Source organism: Maylandia zebra, linkage group LG3 (assembly GCF_041146795.1).
Source record: "Maylandia zebra isolate NMK-2024a linkage group LG3, Mzebra_GT3a, whole genome shotgun sequence".
Taxonomy (NCBI): Eukaryota; Metazoa; Chordata; class Actinopteri; order Cichliformes; family Cichlidae; genus Maylandia; species Maylandia zebra.
In genome coordinates this window covers 4,223,306-4,239,921 of record NC_135169.1, presented here as the reverse complement: position 1 = coordinate 4,239,921, position 16,616 = coordinate 4,223,306, and the positions used below count along the sequence as shown (strand labels likewise).

At 39.5% G+C, this 16,616-nt stretch overlaps 1 protein-coding gene across 1 annotated transcript; it reads left to right on the top strand.

Annotated features, from left to right (window-relative positions):
* Positions 1 to 9,082: 9,082 nt before the first annotated feature.
* Positions 9,083 to 11,149, top strand: LOC112432739 (nuclear factor 7, brain-like). Its single transcript, XM_076878798.1, has one exon. It carries the CDS (start codon positions 9,312 to 9,314, stop codon positions 10,695 to 10,697), a length of 1,386 nt encoding a protein of 461 aa, XP_076734913.1. The 5' UTR covers positions 9,083 to 9,311; the 3' UTR covers positions 10,698 to 11,149.
* The last annotated feature ends 5,467 nt before the right edge of the window (positions 11,150 to 16,616 follow it).

Sequence of the window (16,616 nt, the reverse complement as noted above, 5' to 3'; positions counted from 1 at the left end):
GGTTTGGTGGGATTGGATAGACATGTTGCGGGAGCAGGTGGTAATGGTCAGAAATTACATTGGAGTGGTATTTAAATGAATAGTTCTGAGCAGGGCTCTTATTGCTCTTCCTGACAAGCTACAAGATCCCCTGACACCACTTACAGTCTCCTGTCTCTTTCAGGTAGTCACCCTGTGTTCCTCCCTCTTCTTTAGGCAAAATCCAAAAATGTCCTTCCACATTCCTCTTCTTAACACTGCACCTACCGAACACCTCTTCAGCTGCAATCCTCAAAATCTAAAGTCATCTTCAGTACAATAAGTGTGAGCCCTGGTACAGGAGTAGAAGTGGAAACAGGAGGGAAAGAAGTCACCAACACCTGTGATGTTGCAATGAGCTTGACAGAGTGGCAAAGTGGAAGCGATCTAAATCTTGGATTAGTCACCAACACTTGGGAAGCATACATATGTGCAGTAAATGCATTATTTTCTTTCTTTTTTATTTTAGAGGGTTGATTGTTACTGATAATGTCTTGTAAATGATACTATTTGATAATGTGTCATTTGTTTCTGCTGGGACAGTCATTTGTCAATGACTGACGTCTTCTGTTCTCACCGTGGAGCAGCATTATGAAAAGATTTCCGTGTTGAGAAATCTCACTGTAGTTTCACACATCAGTTCAGTGGAAACAGCAGGAGGAAGTAGCTGGTGTGGTGCAACATATGCAACATACAACATAGAAACAAAAACACGCAAGACATAAAACTGTTTTTAAAGGACAAGCTGACACAGAAAAACTAAAAAGACATGTCATTAAAATCAACTCTGAGTTTGATTCAAAAGTCTGTGTGATTAAGAGCAGTTAAGGGGTCATGTTTTCTTGTGTACAGACACTGACCATCCAGTGGTGACTGAGTTGCTGAAGACTTTATAAGGATTTAGTGAGTAAACTAACCACACTCAATATCTATAAGTTCTAAAAAGCCCTTAAAAGGCGATAAGTGCACACATGTAGAGGTCACATTGGTCACTGCAGCGGTCATGTTGTTCAAGGCGAGCTGCACCTCCCAGTGCATGTATGTTGGTGGGACCAGAGCTTTATACAGATTAGAAAACAGTTTGGTTAGTTGCAACCTTGGAACTGCATTTAGAACATTTAGTGTTTAAAATACAAGTTTTTAAACCATTTAAATAAATGTAGATAATAATTCTAATGGCTGATTCTAGAGTCTAATACTTAAAATAAACCTTAGAATTGCTCAGATGCTTTCTAGTGTAGAACGTAAGTTAAGCATGTTTCTGAATTTTTGTTAGGTTAGCAGGATATAACATATATGTAAGGTTATATCCTGCTAACCTAACACTTACGCTCTCAGTTTAATGACATAACTGTAGATTGACACAGACTTGTCATTTTCCAATCAGTCGGTTGCTGCTAATTCACGAGTTAAAAACAATACAACAATACAACAGTGCAACATGTACCAGAAACTATGTTTGAGTCATGATGTGAGTGCTTAGTGCTCTGGAATACAACTCTTTGATCAGATGTCATTTAGAATAAGCTGTCGATCTTTAGGCCCACAGAAACGCTGATGCAGGAAGTTTGGCTCTCTGAAAGCAGCTGGGCATCTAGTGGAAGTATGTTGTGGATCCAAATCCTTTTGAATTAGCCATTAAACACAGTAAAACTGTGAACCTCTTAGATCCAATCTTCTCAATTGCTCATCTCGCAGAAGATAAAAGGGAAGACCTCTTCACTGGAAAAAAAGGCCATGTTGGATTTACTTGATTCAATAATGGACATTTGTTGCACACAAATGTTTTGGCAGAAAATTAAACAACTGAGTTAAATCAACACAACTTTTTCATATTCAATAAACCTGTGCATTTTGTGTTCCTAAAACACGATTGAAACATGTTCAGATGGAGTAAGTTGAGCTCCTGGAATGTTTTAATCCTTCACAATTTTGTCATTTTATTTCAACACTATTCAATAACTTTTGCCCCAATACTACTTGGTCACTTAAATACTACATGTTGTCTTCATATTACATAATGTTCAACAAAGTCTAGATCCTGGTTACCATAAAAATTGAATGGATTTACAATGACTACCATCCTCCGGGTTGCAGGAGGGCTGGGAAATAACCCTGAAATGATAGGTTATGAGGCAGGGTACACCCTGGACACCTCACCAGTCTTTCACATAGAAACAAACAACCATTTCACAGGTAATTTAGAATCACCAGTTAACCCTCAGGTGTACAGTAGGATGCTAACTCATTAATCCAATATCTCAGTGTTGGAGAATTTTCAGATTTCCAATGTGTCAGAATACATTTTTTAACTGCAGTACTCGCAAGTAAAATAAAATATTTCTTGTGGTAATCCACATTTATAGAATCTATGTCACCTAAAATCCATAGTTTTGGGTCCATTTCGACTTGGATCCCAATTACCCTTGAAATTATTTCAGTAGTCCGTCTCCAGAACTCCTCTATTACTGGGCAATTCCACAGCATATGAAGGAGATCACCATCTATCACCTTACATCTCAAACATTTGGGAGAATAATTAATATCAATTTTATGTAATCTGTAATATGTCCTGTGGAATATATTAAATTGCATTTGTCTATGATTTGTAGAAATTAACATGGTCTGTGCCTGTTCCATTAGATGGTACCATTCTACCTCTTCATAAACATAGCCCAGATCTGCCTCCCATTTTCTTTTCAGAGACGTTTTGTTGTAGTCAGGTAATTTTTCATTAATAATAGTGTATATTGAAGATGCTATTCCTTTTATTGACTTCCATGGTTTGGTGCAAAGATGCGTTTCAAAAGGACTTTCTTTAGGAATCTCAGGGAATGTTCCTTTGGTTTTTTCTTTGATCCAGTCTCTTATTTGTAGAAATTTAAAAAAAATTTGGTCTGGAAGTTTAAATTTTTCCTTTAGTTGTTGGAAGTCAATAAATGTATCATTATTATATAGATCGGCAACAGTTCGAATATTTCTATCCTTCCATCCCCGCAATATGGAGTCGGAAATATGATGGGAGAGATCAGGATTGCCCCATAGGGGTGTCCTTCTAAGAAAAGAAATATTTATTTTTAGAAGTGAGTGGGATTCCTGCCAGGCACGGAAGGTGTTTAATATTATCGAATTATTTGTGAGCTTAGATAAACATTTTTTCGTACCTAGAAATGGGACGTCTTTTAATGATATGGGATTCACCTCATATTGTTCTATTGGAACCCATCGAACCTCACTCCTCTCTGCATATAACCAGATCAAAATTGATTGGTATTGGGAGGTATCGGTCATCATTGTTAATAGAATATTGGATCTGTGTATGAATGGGCGAATCAGGGATGCTGTGTAAAATGTTTTGTCTGTTGACATTTATATTTTCAAATGTCAAGAAGTCAAACAAAGGAAGAACACACAATGACACATTTTTAATTTTATTCATCAAAATTATTTATTAATCAAACAGACATAACATTGTTGTTTTTCATCCCCTCAAAGAAATTCATCTTCAAAACACCATCACATCATATCACATAGAAATGATATCTCAGCTCTGTGGAGGAGGGAATCACAATAAAGCAGTTTATTTCAAGTTGTCGATTCAAGCTGCTCTTCATACTTTGAGCCACAAGATGTCACCAAAGAGCACTGTGCTGAAAGGGTTCGAGTAATGAAACCTTTTTCAATACTAGCTTCAGAAGTTCTGTTCTGTTCCTCATATCAAAAGCTGCTAAAAGGCATCTTTTAAGTTAAGCATCACTTTAGATAAGGAAACACACGGTGACCACTCTGCTACTGTTACGGTCGCTGACCTCTAGGCTCTCCCCATGTGAGAGAGCTCTTTGTCCTCCTTCTGTGTTGCTGCTATGCCTCGTAAGCACAGCTGAGATGTCTTGCAGCTTGTAGGCCACTGAATAAAGACTGCCATCTCAAAACACCATGCCCTTTTTCTTTCCATTTTCCTGGGCGTTGAGTTGCGGTGATTTGGATGGGCTGTGGTTGTGTGAAACTTTTAACAGTTGGTGTGACTGTTTCTTTTGTTCTTTTAAAGGTGTGTCTTTATATGAGTAACTGTAATCAGTCAGAAAACAGTTGTGTTGGGCAGAGTGCACCTTAGGAAAAAAGGTTTCTTCCACACTTTGTTTCTTGCCTTTTTAAATAATGTATCCTTTTTATTGGAAGGATGACTGCTTTTTTAACCAAATTCACTTTTGCGCTATTAGGCAAAATTGCTTAATAATACTTACAGTTCAAATACAGTCTCCATCACTGGTTATTACAACAGAGTGTTAGGGCCACATTAAGGAGAGAAAATATTGATCGTTTTGACAATAATGTTGAAATTTTAACATTAAAATTGGGGCGATCGTGGCTCAAGAGTTGGGAGTTCGCCTTGTAATCGGAAGGTTGCTGGTTCGAGCCTTGGCTTGGACAGTCTCGGTCGTTGTGTCCTTGGGCAAGACACTTCACCCGTTGCCTACTGGTGGTGGTCAGAGGGCCCGGTGGCGCCAGTGTCCGGCAGCCTCGCCTCTGTCAGTGCGCCCCAGGGTGGCTGTGGCTACAATGTAGCTTGCCATCACCAGTGTGTGAATGTGTGTGTGGATGACTGGATATGTAAAGCGCTTTGGGGTCCTTAGGGACTAGTAAAGCGCTATATAAATACAGGCCATTTACCATTAAGGTCAAAAATCTATTTTCGAAAAAAAGCCAAAATTCAGGCTTTTTTCAAGAAAAAGTAAATGTGGAGATTAAAGTTGTGTCAAGACAAACTGCTACAGTTGCTATAGCCTCTGAGTTAGTGAAATCATACTTCAGAGTCTGTTTTAGCAACAAGGAAATGACTTCCGTTTAGCACATAAACACGGCGTGATGAAAAGATGGCGTAGAAAGCTGCATTTTTACGCACAAGTGCGGAAGAGTTGGCTGGATTTGTACGAAAGGAAATGTCTGGCGGTGCACAGATGCGAGGTTATCAATGGTTACATCCTCGTGCATTAAAGACGTATGTTGTATCACAAGGCAGCTGATCAAATTGTTTCATTAACTCAAGTACAAAAGGTATTTTGTAGAGGCTTTACCAGCCATGGCAGTTTGCCATGAAACTGTTATCCTCCCATTTAAACAGAATTTTGACTTTATTTTCAAAATGATAAACAATATATTTTTTTTCCTTGATGTGATCCTAATGCTCATCGGTAAGTTACTGTCAGGTAACAGTAAAAATCTTAATGATGACAGCAGTAATTTTTTATATCTAATCTCTAGAGTCTTCAGAGTCTATCACTACACACCCACCGAGTGTTGCAACACTCAACACTTTCCTGTTGCAACTCAAAGGGTTGTTTTCAGAATTTAATGCACCAACTAAACAGCCAACAACTGTCCTTTCTGTCAAAATGAATATATAATGTACAAGCGTGAGTGTCTATGTTGAATCATCTAGGTAAGGAAATTTTAAAAAGTTGATTCTGTTCATCTGGACGTACTGTTTTCAGTCTGAGAAATATTTTGTCACTCATCCAATTGACTTCTTCAAGTAGGTGCACGGTTTTCTTAAACCAGAACGACTTAACATGGGAATTGCTGTTAATACTCAGTGACAATATTTTGAGAAGATCAGAGATTTTATTATGGAGGCAGATGAAACAATGGTCTTGTATGATGTTACATCTCTCTTCACTTGTGCAAGTCACTGAAGCATTGGTTGTAGTTTGTAAGAGATTACAGGATGACCCCAACCTCAACAACAGGACCACTCTCAGCACTGACCAAGTGTGTTTGTTCTTGAAACTGTCTTCATTCCTCATATTTCAGGGTAAGTACTACAGGTACAAAAAAAAGTGAGAGAGAGGGTGACAGAAAGAAATATAAACAAGCAAGGTTCCCGTTGTTCACTTCAAAGATCTGGCTCTAAGGCTACATTCACACTGCAGGCGAAAGTGCATCAAATCCGATTATTTTTGACCCTATGCAACCCATATCTGATCATGGTATGATAGTGTGAACGGCACAAATCCGATATTTTCAAATCTGATCTGGGTCACTTTCGTATGTGGTACTGAATCCGATACATATCTGATGTTTTAGAAAGCGACTGCTGTTTGAACGGTCATGTCGCATTAAATCCGTCTTTTACGTCGCCCACACAAGACAGACGCCAATTATCAGCACCGTTGAAGACAAACAAGAAAGCATGGCGGCAGAAACTGGAGACAGAGCGAGTTAATGGACAGAAGCTGAGGTTTTGGACTTGATTAGCATATGGGGAGACAATTCTAAAGAAATTGACAGTCTACTGCAACAACACCTACTACTACTAGCTCTGTAACCCCATTTTTACTTCCGTAAACAGAGCACATTGTGTGTGACATCTTCTTTTGCACATGCAGGCCGCTTTTAGAGCCATGAACGTTCACACTAGAGCGCATTTGCGGTCACATTTCATTTGTAGTGTGAACAACCAGACAAAAAATATCGGATGTGATGAAAAAATCGGAATTGAGCATTAAGACCTGCAGTGTGAACATAGCCTTAGAGCCGACACATCACTAGTTACCATGACAATGTACCAGGATAGTACCATGTGATTGTCAAACCCATGGCCACACTTTAAAGTTTGTAACACTTGTATTTTCATTCCTTTTTTGAACACAATAACACACTTTAGTTTCCAATAAGTTTATTGATTAGTTTGGATACATGTGTTCTTTACTTATGTATTCATATCAGTTCATTACTTTGATTTTGGCTAACCTTTGTTTCTTTTACTTCTAACCTGCCATGATCCAGGGAGTTGCCAGACAAAGGTGGAGGCTAGGGTTTGAAACCATTAAATGCAAAGAGGGATAATTGGACGGCACCACCACTTCCTGCTGAAGGGGAGAATGTGTGTTTTCTTTAATTAAATACAAAGTATTTGTATTTAATTAAATATTGAGTTTGGGGTTTATTAGTTTTGATTTTCTTCTTTGGTGTTTATTATCAAACCAGACTGTACTGCATTGTTTGTTGTTTACAATTTTGTTTTGTTTAGTTACCCCGCTTGTGTCATAGTGGTCTGATCAGCCATTATATATACCTCTGTGTGTCATTTCATGTTTAAGTCAGTTATGTTTGTTTGGGCTGTTGCTTGGTTTGCTAAGGTTGCAGTCTTTGCCTGAGTTTAGTTTTGTTTCATTGACCTCTTTCATTAGCTCAATATTTATTACTTTTGTAAACATAATTTTTGGGTTTAATGGCAACCCTATTTTTCAAATCATTCCTGTGACTCCTCCTGTTTTCAACTCAGTCCACCACATACCAACAAAATGAAGATGTATACAGAATTAATGGAAAGCCACAGAAAACGAAAGTCGTCCTCTTCTACCGAGCCACCTATGAAGAATGCAGATTCTTTCACTGGCTCAAGGCGGGTAACGCAAGCAACGTTTGAGAAGCTTCTGCTTATATCAATAGTTGATGCCACTGCTGCAGAAGCTACCAATGTTCAATACAAGAGGCTGTCTTGGTCTGCTTTTGCAAAATGTCAAGCTCTGTGGAATAAAACCAGTGGGTCAATCATGGCTTATGAAAGAGTGGAACGTGAGTGCAAGTTGCAGTTTCTTCGACCCAACCAGACTCATTGGAGCTCCCTGTTGTATGCATTCATAAAGAGCAAGGAGAGAAAGCAATCTGCAATGTTTCCACTCCATAAAGATGTAAGTTGATGAAACTTGTTTTTAAATGGTAAATGGCCTGTATTTGTATAGCGCTTTTCTAGTCCCTAAGGACCCCAAAGCGCTTTACACAACCTGTCATCCACCCATTCACACACTGGTGATGACAAGCTACAATGTAGCCACAGCCACCCTGGGGCGCACTGACAGAGGCGAGGCTGCCGGACACTGGCGCCACCGGGCCCTCTGACCACCACCAGTAGGCAACGGGTGAAGTGTCTTGCCCAAGGACACAACAACCGAGACTGTCCAAGCCAGGGCTCGAACCGGCAACCTTCCGATTACAAGGCGAACTCCCAACTCTTGAGCCACGATCGCCCAGGACCTGGTGTCCACATATGTGGACATCACATTTTGGGACGTCTAGACCAAAATACTTAATTTTTCTCTACAAGGGCCTGATATCCACTTATGAGGACATTATGCTGCCACTGTTCTATCAAAATTTGAAACAAATGCCCTCATGTGGATCTCGTTTTTCTCAAAAACAAAAATAGGTCAAAACAAAACAGGTAATTATTTGTTTTTACATTCTTTAGGTCCCAATCAACGCAAATAGCAAAGAAAAATTAAAAATGCATGCCATGAAAGAGTTTGGGTCTTAGGAGGTTAAATAATATTGTGTGAATTTTTGGATACTCGACCCACCTCTGGTCATAACTTACCTGTTAGCTCGGGGTGCAAATGAGGAGACATGCCCGGGTTTGTGGCATTATCATCATCTGAGTGGACAGAATCAGATTGATTGTAAATATCTGTGTATCTGTAACTGTAATGTTTTCTTAATATTTCAATAAATCAGAGCTGATTTCAAACAAAGTTTACTGATCCAGGACTGGAAATATCGGCTCAACTGCACCCATTTGCAATCCTGTTTCTGAGCCGCTCACATCACTTGACATTTTTCTAAGTACAGGTCATTCCACATAAATTTATCAAACACCTCCCATCTGACCAACCCTTAGTTACAAGAAATAACACCACTGTCTGTAAAAAAGTGAATCCACCCTAACACCACCTGTGTTTCTGTGACTACACTCCCACTGTTGGGAACCTGACAAATAACCAGAACAAAGTCTGGAATAAAAGCTGACAGACTGCAATGCTGAGTCACATTTTTTGTGTCATATTTGAGTCATATTTTCTGAGCTTAATGCTGTGACCTGTTTTACAGTTGGTGGCACCTAAACGACTTAACTCTAGAATTAAACACACCCTCGTTTATGGGTGAAGCAACAGCCTTTGTAAAGTGAAGGTGAATGAAGTTCCGCCCCTCACATCACTTACCTGAGACAAACAAGGAAACAGACTCTTTTTCTTCTTCAGTGAAGACAGACGCACAGATGATCAGACTGAGCTCAGACCAAACTAGCAGCTTCCTCTGAGTGAGTCCAGCTACAGGAGAGAAAAGTGGAAAACTCCAACACTGCTGCTTCAAGCTGCTGACGCTCCACACACTGAATGTGAGTTTGAGCAAAAACACGACTCAAAGGAAGTTTCAGTGAAGGTGGTAGAGGAGGGAGGGGAGCCAGGACTGACTGTACTTCCTGTCTGCTGTTTTCAGCTTCACTCACAGACTCAATGGCTTCAAGATCAGAGGAGGATCTCTGCTGTCCGGTCTGTCGGGAGGTCTTCAGAGATCCTGTTCTTCTGTCATGTAGCCACAGCTTCTGTAAAGACTGTCTGAAGAGATGGTGGAGAGAGAGACCAACACACGAGTGTCCAGTTTGTAAGGAAATATCAGTTTATGATCCACCTTCAAACCTGGCTTTAAAGAATCTGTGTGAGTCGTTCTTACAGGAGAGAGATCAGAGAGCTTCAGAGGCTCTCTGCAGTCTGCACTCTGAGAAACTCAAACTCTTCTGTCTGGACCATCAGCAGCCAGTGTGTCACATCTGCAGAGACTCAGAAAAACACACCAATCACAGATTCAGACCCATCGATGAAGCTGCACAACAACACAAGAAGGAACTTCAGGAAACTCTGGAGCCCTTAAAAGAGAAGTTAAAGGTTTGTGAAGAAGTTCAAGTGAAGTTTGATCAAACAGCAGAACACATTAAGGTCCAGGCCCGACACACAGAGAGGCAGATTAAGGAGCAGTTTAAGAAGCTTCAGCAGTTTCTAGCAGAGGAAGAGGAGGCCAGGCTGGCTGCACTGAGGGAGGAAGAGGAGCAGAAGAGTGGGATGATGAAGGAGAAGATGGAGGCTCTGAGCAGAGAGATAGCAGCTCTTTCAGACACAGTCAGAGCCACAGAGGAGGAGCTGAGAGCTGAAGACGTCTCATTCCTGCACAACTACAAGGCTGCAGTGGAAAGAGTCCAGCGCTGCCCCCTGCTGGATGATCCACAGCTGCCCTCAGGAGCTCTGATAGACCAGGCCAAACACCTGGGCAACCTGACCTTCAACATCTGGAACAACATGAAGGACATGGTCTCCTACACTCCTCTCATTCTGGACCCAAACACTGCTCATCCAGAACTCATCCTGTCTGAAGATCTGACCAGTGTGAGAGGAGGAGGAGAGAGGCAGCAGCTTCCTGATAATCCAGAGAGGTTTGATTTGCTCTGCTCTGTCCTGGGCTCTGAGGGCTTTAACTCAGGGACTCACAGTTGGGATGTTGATGTTGGAGACAGTACATGGTGGGAACTGGGTGTGTTAGCAGAGTCTGAGCAGAGGAAGGGAGACATAGAGTCTGGATTATGGAGAATATTTTTCTATGAAGGTAAATATTACACACACTCACCATCAGCAGAATCTTTTCTCTCAGTCCAGAAGAAGCTCCAGAGGATCAGAGTGAATCTGGACTGGAACAGAGGAAAGCTGTCGTTCTCTGATCCTGATACTAACACACACATACACACCTTCACACACACTTTCACTCACAGGATGTTTCCATATATTTGGACTGTTGATAAAGTGAAGGTGTGTCCGTTGAAGGTGTCAGTGTCAGTGCAGCAGATGAGTTGAGGATGATGATGTTTCTAATGTTGTTTCCTGTCAGTGAGTTGAAGCTGTTAAACTGCAGCTGTCCTCCTGCTGCCTCGTTGTTCCAAAGCTCTTTGTTTCTCTTTTAGTTTCACTCTTTCTTTCTGTTTCTGCTGTCCACCTTTTCACATGGAAAATCATTTCACTGTTTCTCACTGAATGACTCCCCAAACTAGATTTGAAATTCTATCAAGTTTCTAATCATTACAAGTGATTCATGTTTCTATTTGATGTGTAAATGGAGATGATTTAGTTTGCTGGGATATGGACTGACATGTGTTGAATGGGAGGAGCAGTTTGTTGTTGTCTTCTTGTCTGTTTATGACAACAATAAATGTGTTGTTGAAACAATGATTCATGTTTAACTCCATATATGAAATGTTTCTGATCTTTGAATTCTGTTTGATTAAAGACTTTCTTCATGACACAAATGAGATTTCAGTGTATTAATAGAACTAAATAAGCTCAGAGTTGAAAGGCTGGAGTATTATGTACGTGCTTCACTGTCAGGATCTTCAGGGGGATTCAAAGGGAAACATCAAACTGCTGTAATGAGATAAACTAGTGTAGATAAAAATATCTGAGCTTTATTTATTTATTTATTTATTTTTTAGAAAGAGGGGCAATACATATTAATGAACATTTTAACAAATGTAAATATGCCAGATTATAGCCTTGGGCTAATTTCCATCTGCAGACCCTCTGGCAGGTTGGTGTTAAACACAAGTTAGTAAAAACATACAGAGACACTATTTACAGGTCATGTGACAAGGACAAAAACAGTGATCACATTATACTAGAACAAACAATGACAAGGAGAGTGGACACCGAGGACAGTATAGATAACAATAACGGAAACACATCAATTATATTGCACAAATCCCAGTATTGTACATGCCCTGACCGTCGTGATATTGCGTTCACCCATTGAACTAACAGTTGTTTCCCTTTTTGTAATACACTAACTCTTTTTCCCGTCCAATATAAAACATGATTACATGTTTGTGTGTCCCTCAGCTGCCCTTTTAAGTGAATCTTAAAGATGGGTAGACTTGTACTTTCCCTCACTGACAGTGGAAGACTATTCCAGAAGCTCACTCCCTGATATGACAGAGCATTCTGTGAAAAGGTCGTCCGCCTGAATGCCAGTTCACAATCACCTCTAACAGTGGCTCGAGTCAGTCGAGACCCGGCAACACTGCTAGACTTTTGTTTAATAAAATCACTCATTGGTGGAGGCGCCAGACCATGTATAACTTTGTATATTAGACAGGCAGATTTAAATAATTTGAAATTAGTAAAATTTAAAAACTTGTATTTTTCTAAAATTTGACAATGGTGATATGAAAAAGGTTTTTTTATCTAATATTTTCAATGCTCTTTTGTAGCATACTTCAATTGGCCCAATAGCAGCAGAGCTCGTATAGGACCAACTTGTAATACAATATTCAATATGAGCCAGTATCATAGAGTGCAGGAATGTAATCGCTGCGGTCTGTTAATGATTGTCTAAAGTTCTGTATATTAACATTTACAGTTTTCACTACTTTTTTAATGTGTTTTTTAAAGGATAATTTAGAGTCTAGTAGCACTCCCAAATACTTAAATTCCTCAACATTAATTAATTCTTGTGCACTCAAGCAGACTTTTACTGCAGCCACGGTTGTTTTAGGTTTACTAAAAAACATTGATACGGTATTTTTAAAATTAAGGCACAAGCATGAGTCATTCAGCCATTTTTGTAAATCATGTAATGCCAGTGAAAGCTGATGGGCTGCATCATCAGCAGTTTTGGCTTGCGTAAAAATTACCGTATCATCCGCATACATAATCGTGTCCACATTTTTGCACACATTAGGCAAGTCATTTACATAAAGTGAAAATAACAGGGGGCCTAGAATTGAACCCTGGGGGACACCTTGCGTACAGTAAAGATAGGGTGACTTGCTATTCTTTATTTGCACGCATTGTTTTCTATCTGATAGATAAGACTGTACCCATTTAACAGTGTGATTACTAAAGTTAAATGTCGACAGTCTAGACAAGAGCTTAAGATGATTCACAGTGTCAAACGCACGCTTGAAATCAAGAAAAACAGCCGCAACATAACTGCTCTTGTCTAAGTAAGATTTCACTCTCTCAACAAAAACACAGACAGCCGTTTCAGTTGAATGAAGAGTGCGAAATCCGAATTGCATAGGGTGCAAACCCGGATTGGAGTCATTAAGATGTTTGATGATAGAGTTAGCAACCCACTTTTCTGCTATCTTTGAAAAGATAGGGAGTATGCTAATAGGTCGATAATTACCAGGGTCTGTTTTATCACCCGATTTATAAATTGGTGTAACTTTTGCCACCTTCCAACTCAGAGGAACGACTGCCTGCGTGATTGATAAATTAATAAGATGGGTCACAGGCACCAAAAAACAAGATTTATAATGCTTTAGTATCAAAGCAGAGCGTGTCGTCCAGCCGGAGGAATATCTCCGACTGCTTCACATGGAAACATCAGCAGGAAGTTTGTAATGACGGAGCTCGTTTAATCAGCTAGTTTTTCCTTTATTTACAGCAGAAGAAGAACTGAAAGTGTGTGTGGATTCAGAGCGCTCGCTGTCAGTACAAATAAAGGAGGGGAAGAGATTTAAAGGGGCAAAGCGCAGTTTTTAGAGCCTTAAAGAGAAATCACATTTCCAGTCTGAATCCTGAAAACTTCACATGATGATCCAACATGAACGGGCATTCACAATCACTTCCTGTGTGCTTTAATAAAGCATCTGAGGATAAAATCAATCTCATTTTCACTTCTTTTCACCCTGCTGTCAGTCTCATTCTCAACACTCAAACACACAAAAAGATTGACGTCTTTATGTCTTTCATTTGTGAACGAGCACATAAATATTTGCTAAAAATAAAAAGAGTCATCCAATAACTGAATGAAGAACAAATCAATCTATTTTAAAGTGTCATTAAAACAAACAGTTCAAAGCAGGAAATAAAGTGTCTGTTCACAGCACCAACAAAGCAAGTCTTCACGAATAAAGTTGCTCCACCATTTTCCTTCATGCTGTCCAACCACTGCCAGAAGATTTAGACCCCACTGTGTCATTTTCAGCTGTGAACACGTTATCACCACATAGACGTTCAAAGTGATTTGATAGAAACCTCAATCCACAATGAAATCCTAGCCACAGAATCTCAGTTTCTGGGAAAACCATCAAGCTCTACATTACACTCTGCATTTTTCAGGGTAAAGTCCTCCACTGATATTGGTGCAAAACTAACACACTGCTGACTGTTTTATCACTACATCCACTTTGACATTTGACCTACTTCAGTTTTTTTGTGTGGAAAGTATCATCATCGTCATCGTTATTTTGACCTTTGGCTTATTCCATTTGACATATTATGTGTGAAGAGTATCATTATTGACTCTACAATCTTCAGTTATTCAGTGTGTTTATTAAAATCAAAGGTGTGTGAGCAGCTCAGTTATACCAAATGAACATCATCTCTTTGTGTGTGTGTGTAATGATTACATTACTATTAATGTAACTACTATAATTAATAATTATTACATAGTTGTTTACTTTGACTATTATTGTTTTCTAAAGAAAACAACTTTGTCTAAAAAATTAACTACAAATTGATCTAGCTGAAATTTTAACTTTATTAAGGGGTGGTGATTGCTCAATTTATGCAAAAAGATTTTGAAATATTTTAATCCATGTGTCCAAATCCCAAAAACATTGTCCGAATACCGTAAAATAAATTAGTGGTAATTTCTAAAATTGTCGTTTCCCAGTGGGACGTATAAATATCCACGTAGTGCACAACCTGAGATTTGGAGAAAAAAGGAATCCTCAAATTGAAAATCATTTCTAGTCAAAGTTCATTTTAATAATTTTAAAATATTATCATCAGAACGTGTAAAATCATATTTTATTTAAATATTTTATCAACTGCCAATAAGCCCAACCTTGTGTCTATGTTGGTACAGAGGAACTCCACATCCATCGTAAAAAGTAAGGCGTCACATGGATCATTCACATCTTTCAATTTGTCAATAAAGTCATATGTATCTTTCACATAACTAGGGTGCATTAAACGGATGAGACAAGGAATTTAGAAAAGACTCTATATGCTGTAATCCTGAATGATTCACAGTCCCAATCACTAACAATAGGGATCTTAAATGGAACAGACAAGGTTTCTGGAGGTTTATGAATCTTAGGTGAAAGATAAAACCGGCGAGGATGAGGAAAAATCGGAGCAGACAGATATTTTTCCCGAGACTTGGAAATATAACCCTCTTCTTTCAACTCCCTCACAATACTTCTGACAAGACTCTGAGTCTCTTTCACCTTCTTTTCAACACAACAGGTGCAGTTTAGTGCATTACTGCCTCCTGCTGGAACACGTATGTCATTGTTAGTGAATCACTTGAACTATTGCCTACATCCCAGCTAAGTGGTCAAAGGTCTTAATATCTCGCCTCATGTGAGTAAAAACTATAAGAGTGGTAAAACAGAGCTTTTCTCTTTTCCTAAAAAATAATTTATTCGTAATCAAAAATAAAAAATAAAATAAAATAAAAGAAGTAGTGGTGTAGTCGGTTAATCACCGATCAAAATATAACCCATGTTAAACATAACATAACTTATTTGTGATTTTACTGAGAGTTAGTTATGCTCAATACTGACATGTTGAATGTAAATAAAATAAAGTAAATATGTTCAAGTTAACCAGTATTGTAACTACAGGGTCCAACAAACAGTGGCCACACCTACTGATGTCTTCTGAAGTTTATTTCTCTCTCTTATTTTCTTCAGACACTGTGAAAACTAAAGAAAACACAAAGAAACAACTTAAATATCTCTGACCTTATCAAAGTCTCACATGTTAGGGTCCATAAACAGTCTTGAGCTGCAGAACAGAAAAAAAAAAGATTGAGCTTTGCTGTGACGCCGAGACAAATCCCGCTAGTGGATCACAATCAAGTGTGTTTGTTTTTGGAACTGTGTGCACCTACTTCACATACAAGGGTCAATTCTACAGGCAGAAACATGGGTGTGCAATGGGCTCCCCAGTTTCACCCATCATGGCCAATTTGTACAATGGCCAATTTTTTTTTCTGCTCTTGCTCTTGACAAAGGCGGTCACACTTTTCTCCTCCTCCTCCTCTCCCTTAGCTTCCCTGCTTAGCCTCTTATGTCCTTGTCTAGTCTCGTGTATTTTGTATTACTTTTCCCTGGAACACTCTCTCTCAGTCTGTTCTCTAAAACCTAAAAGAGGAATTATGGATTGGATCAACTGGTCCCTAAATGCAATTGACACCCCTTTCTCAACGAGAAGTCTGGGCTTGGGTGAGCCTGAGTGCTGAAGATATCTACCTATTTGGAACCATGGTAACAGGGTTCTGGCTGATTGGAGCTGGCTTGGCCCTGGCTTATCGAAGACTTAAGGCTGCCTGCTGGGATTGAAACGATGGGAGAGGCGTGAGTTTCTCAAAATGGGCTCATTGAGTCGGCACGGATAAGATCTTGGAAAGGCTACGGCTGCTGTGAATACTCAGAATAACACCTCTGAGCGCAAATTGGATCACATCTTGGAGAAGCTCACTGTGGTCGTGAGTTCTCAGAATTGGCTCTTTGAGCACAAGAATGACAACATCACAGAACCCAAGTATGGCGAAGCTCGCGGCTCTCCAACGGGAGATTAAGAGACCAGTGTTAGAACTGCTTTGAAATTCATATGAGCTGTTTGCACTAAAGTAAAAAGTTAAAACCACCATCACTTCTTGTGGATACCCTTTCGGCGCCAGCTGCGGTTGCAAGACTGGAGCCGAACAACAACACCCTGATAACAACTGTGTTTAGTCTGTGCCTTCCCATTCCATGCAAG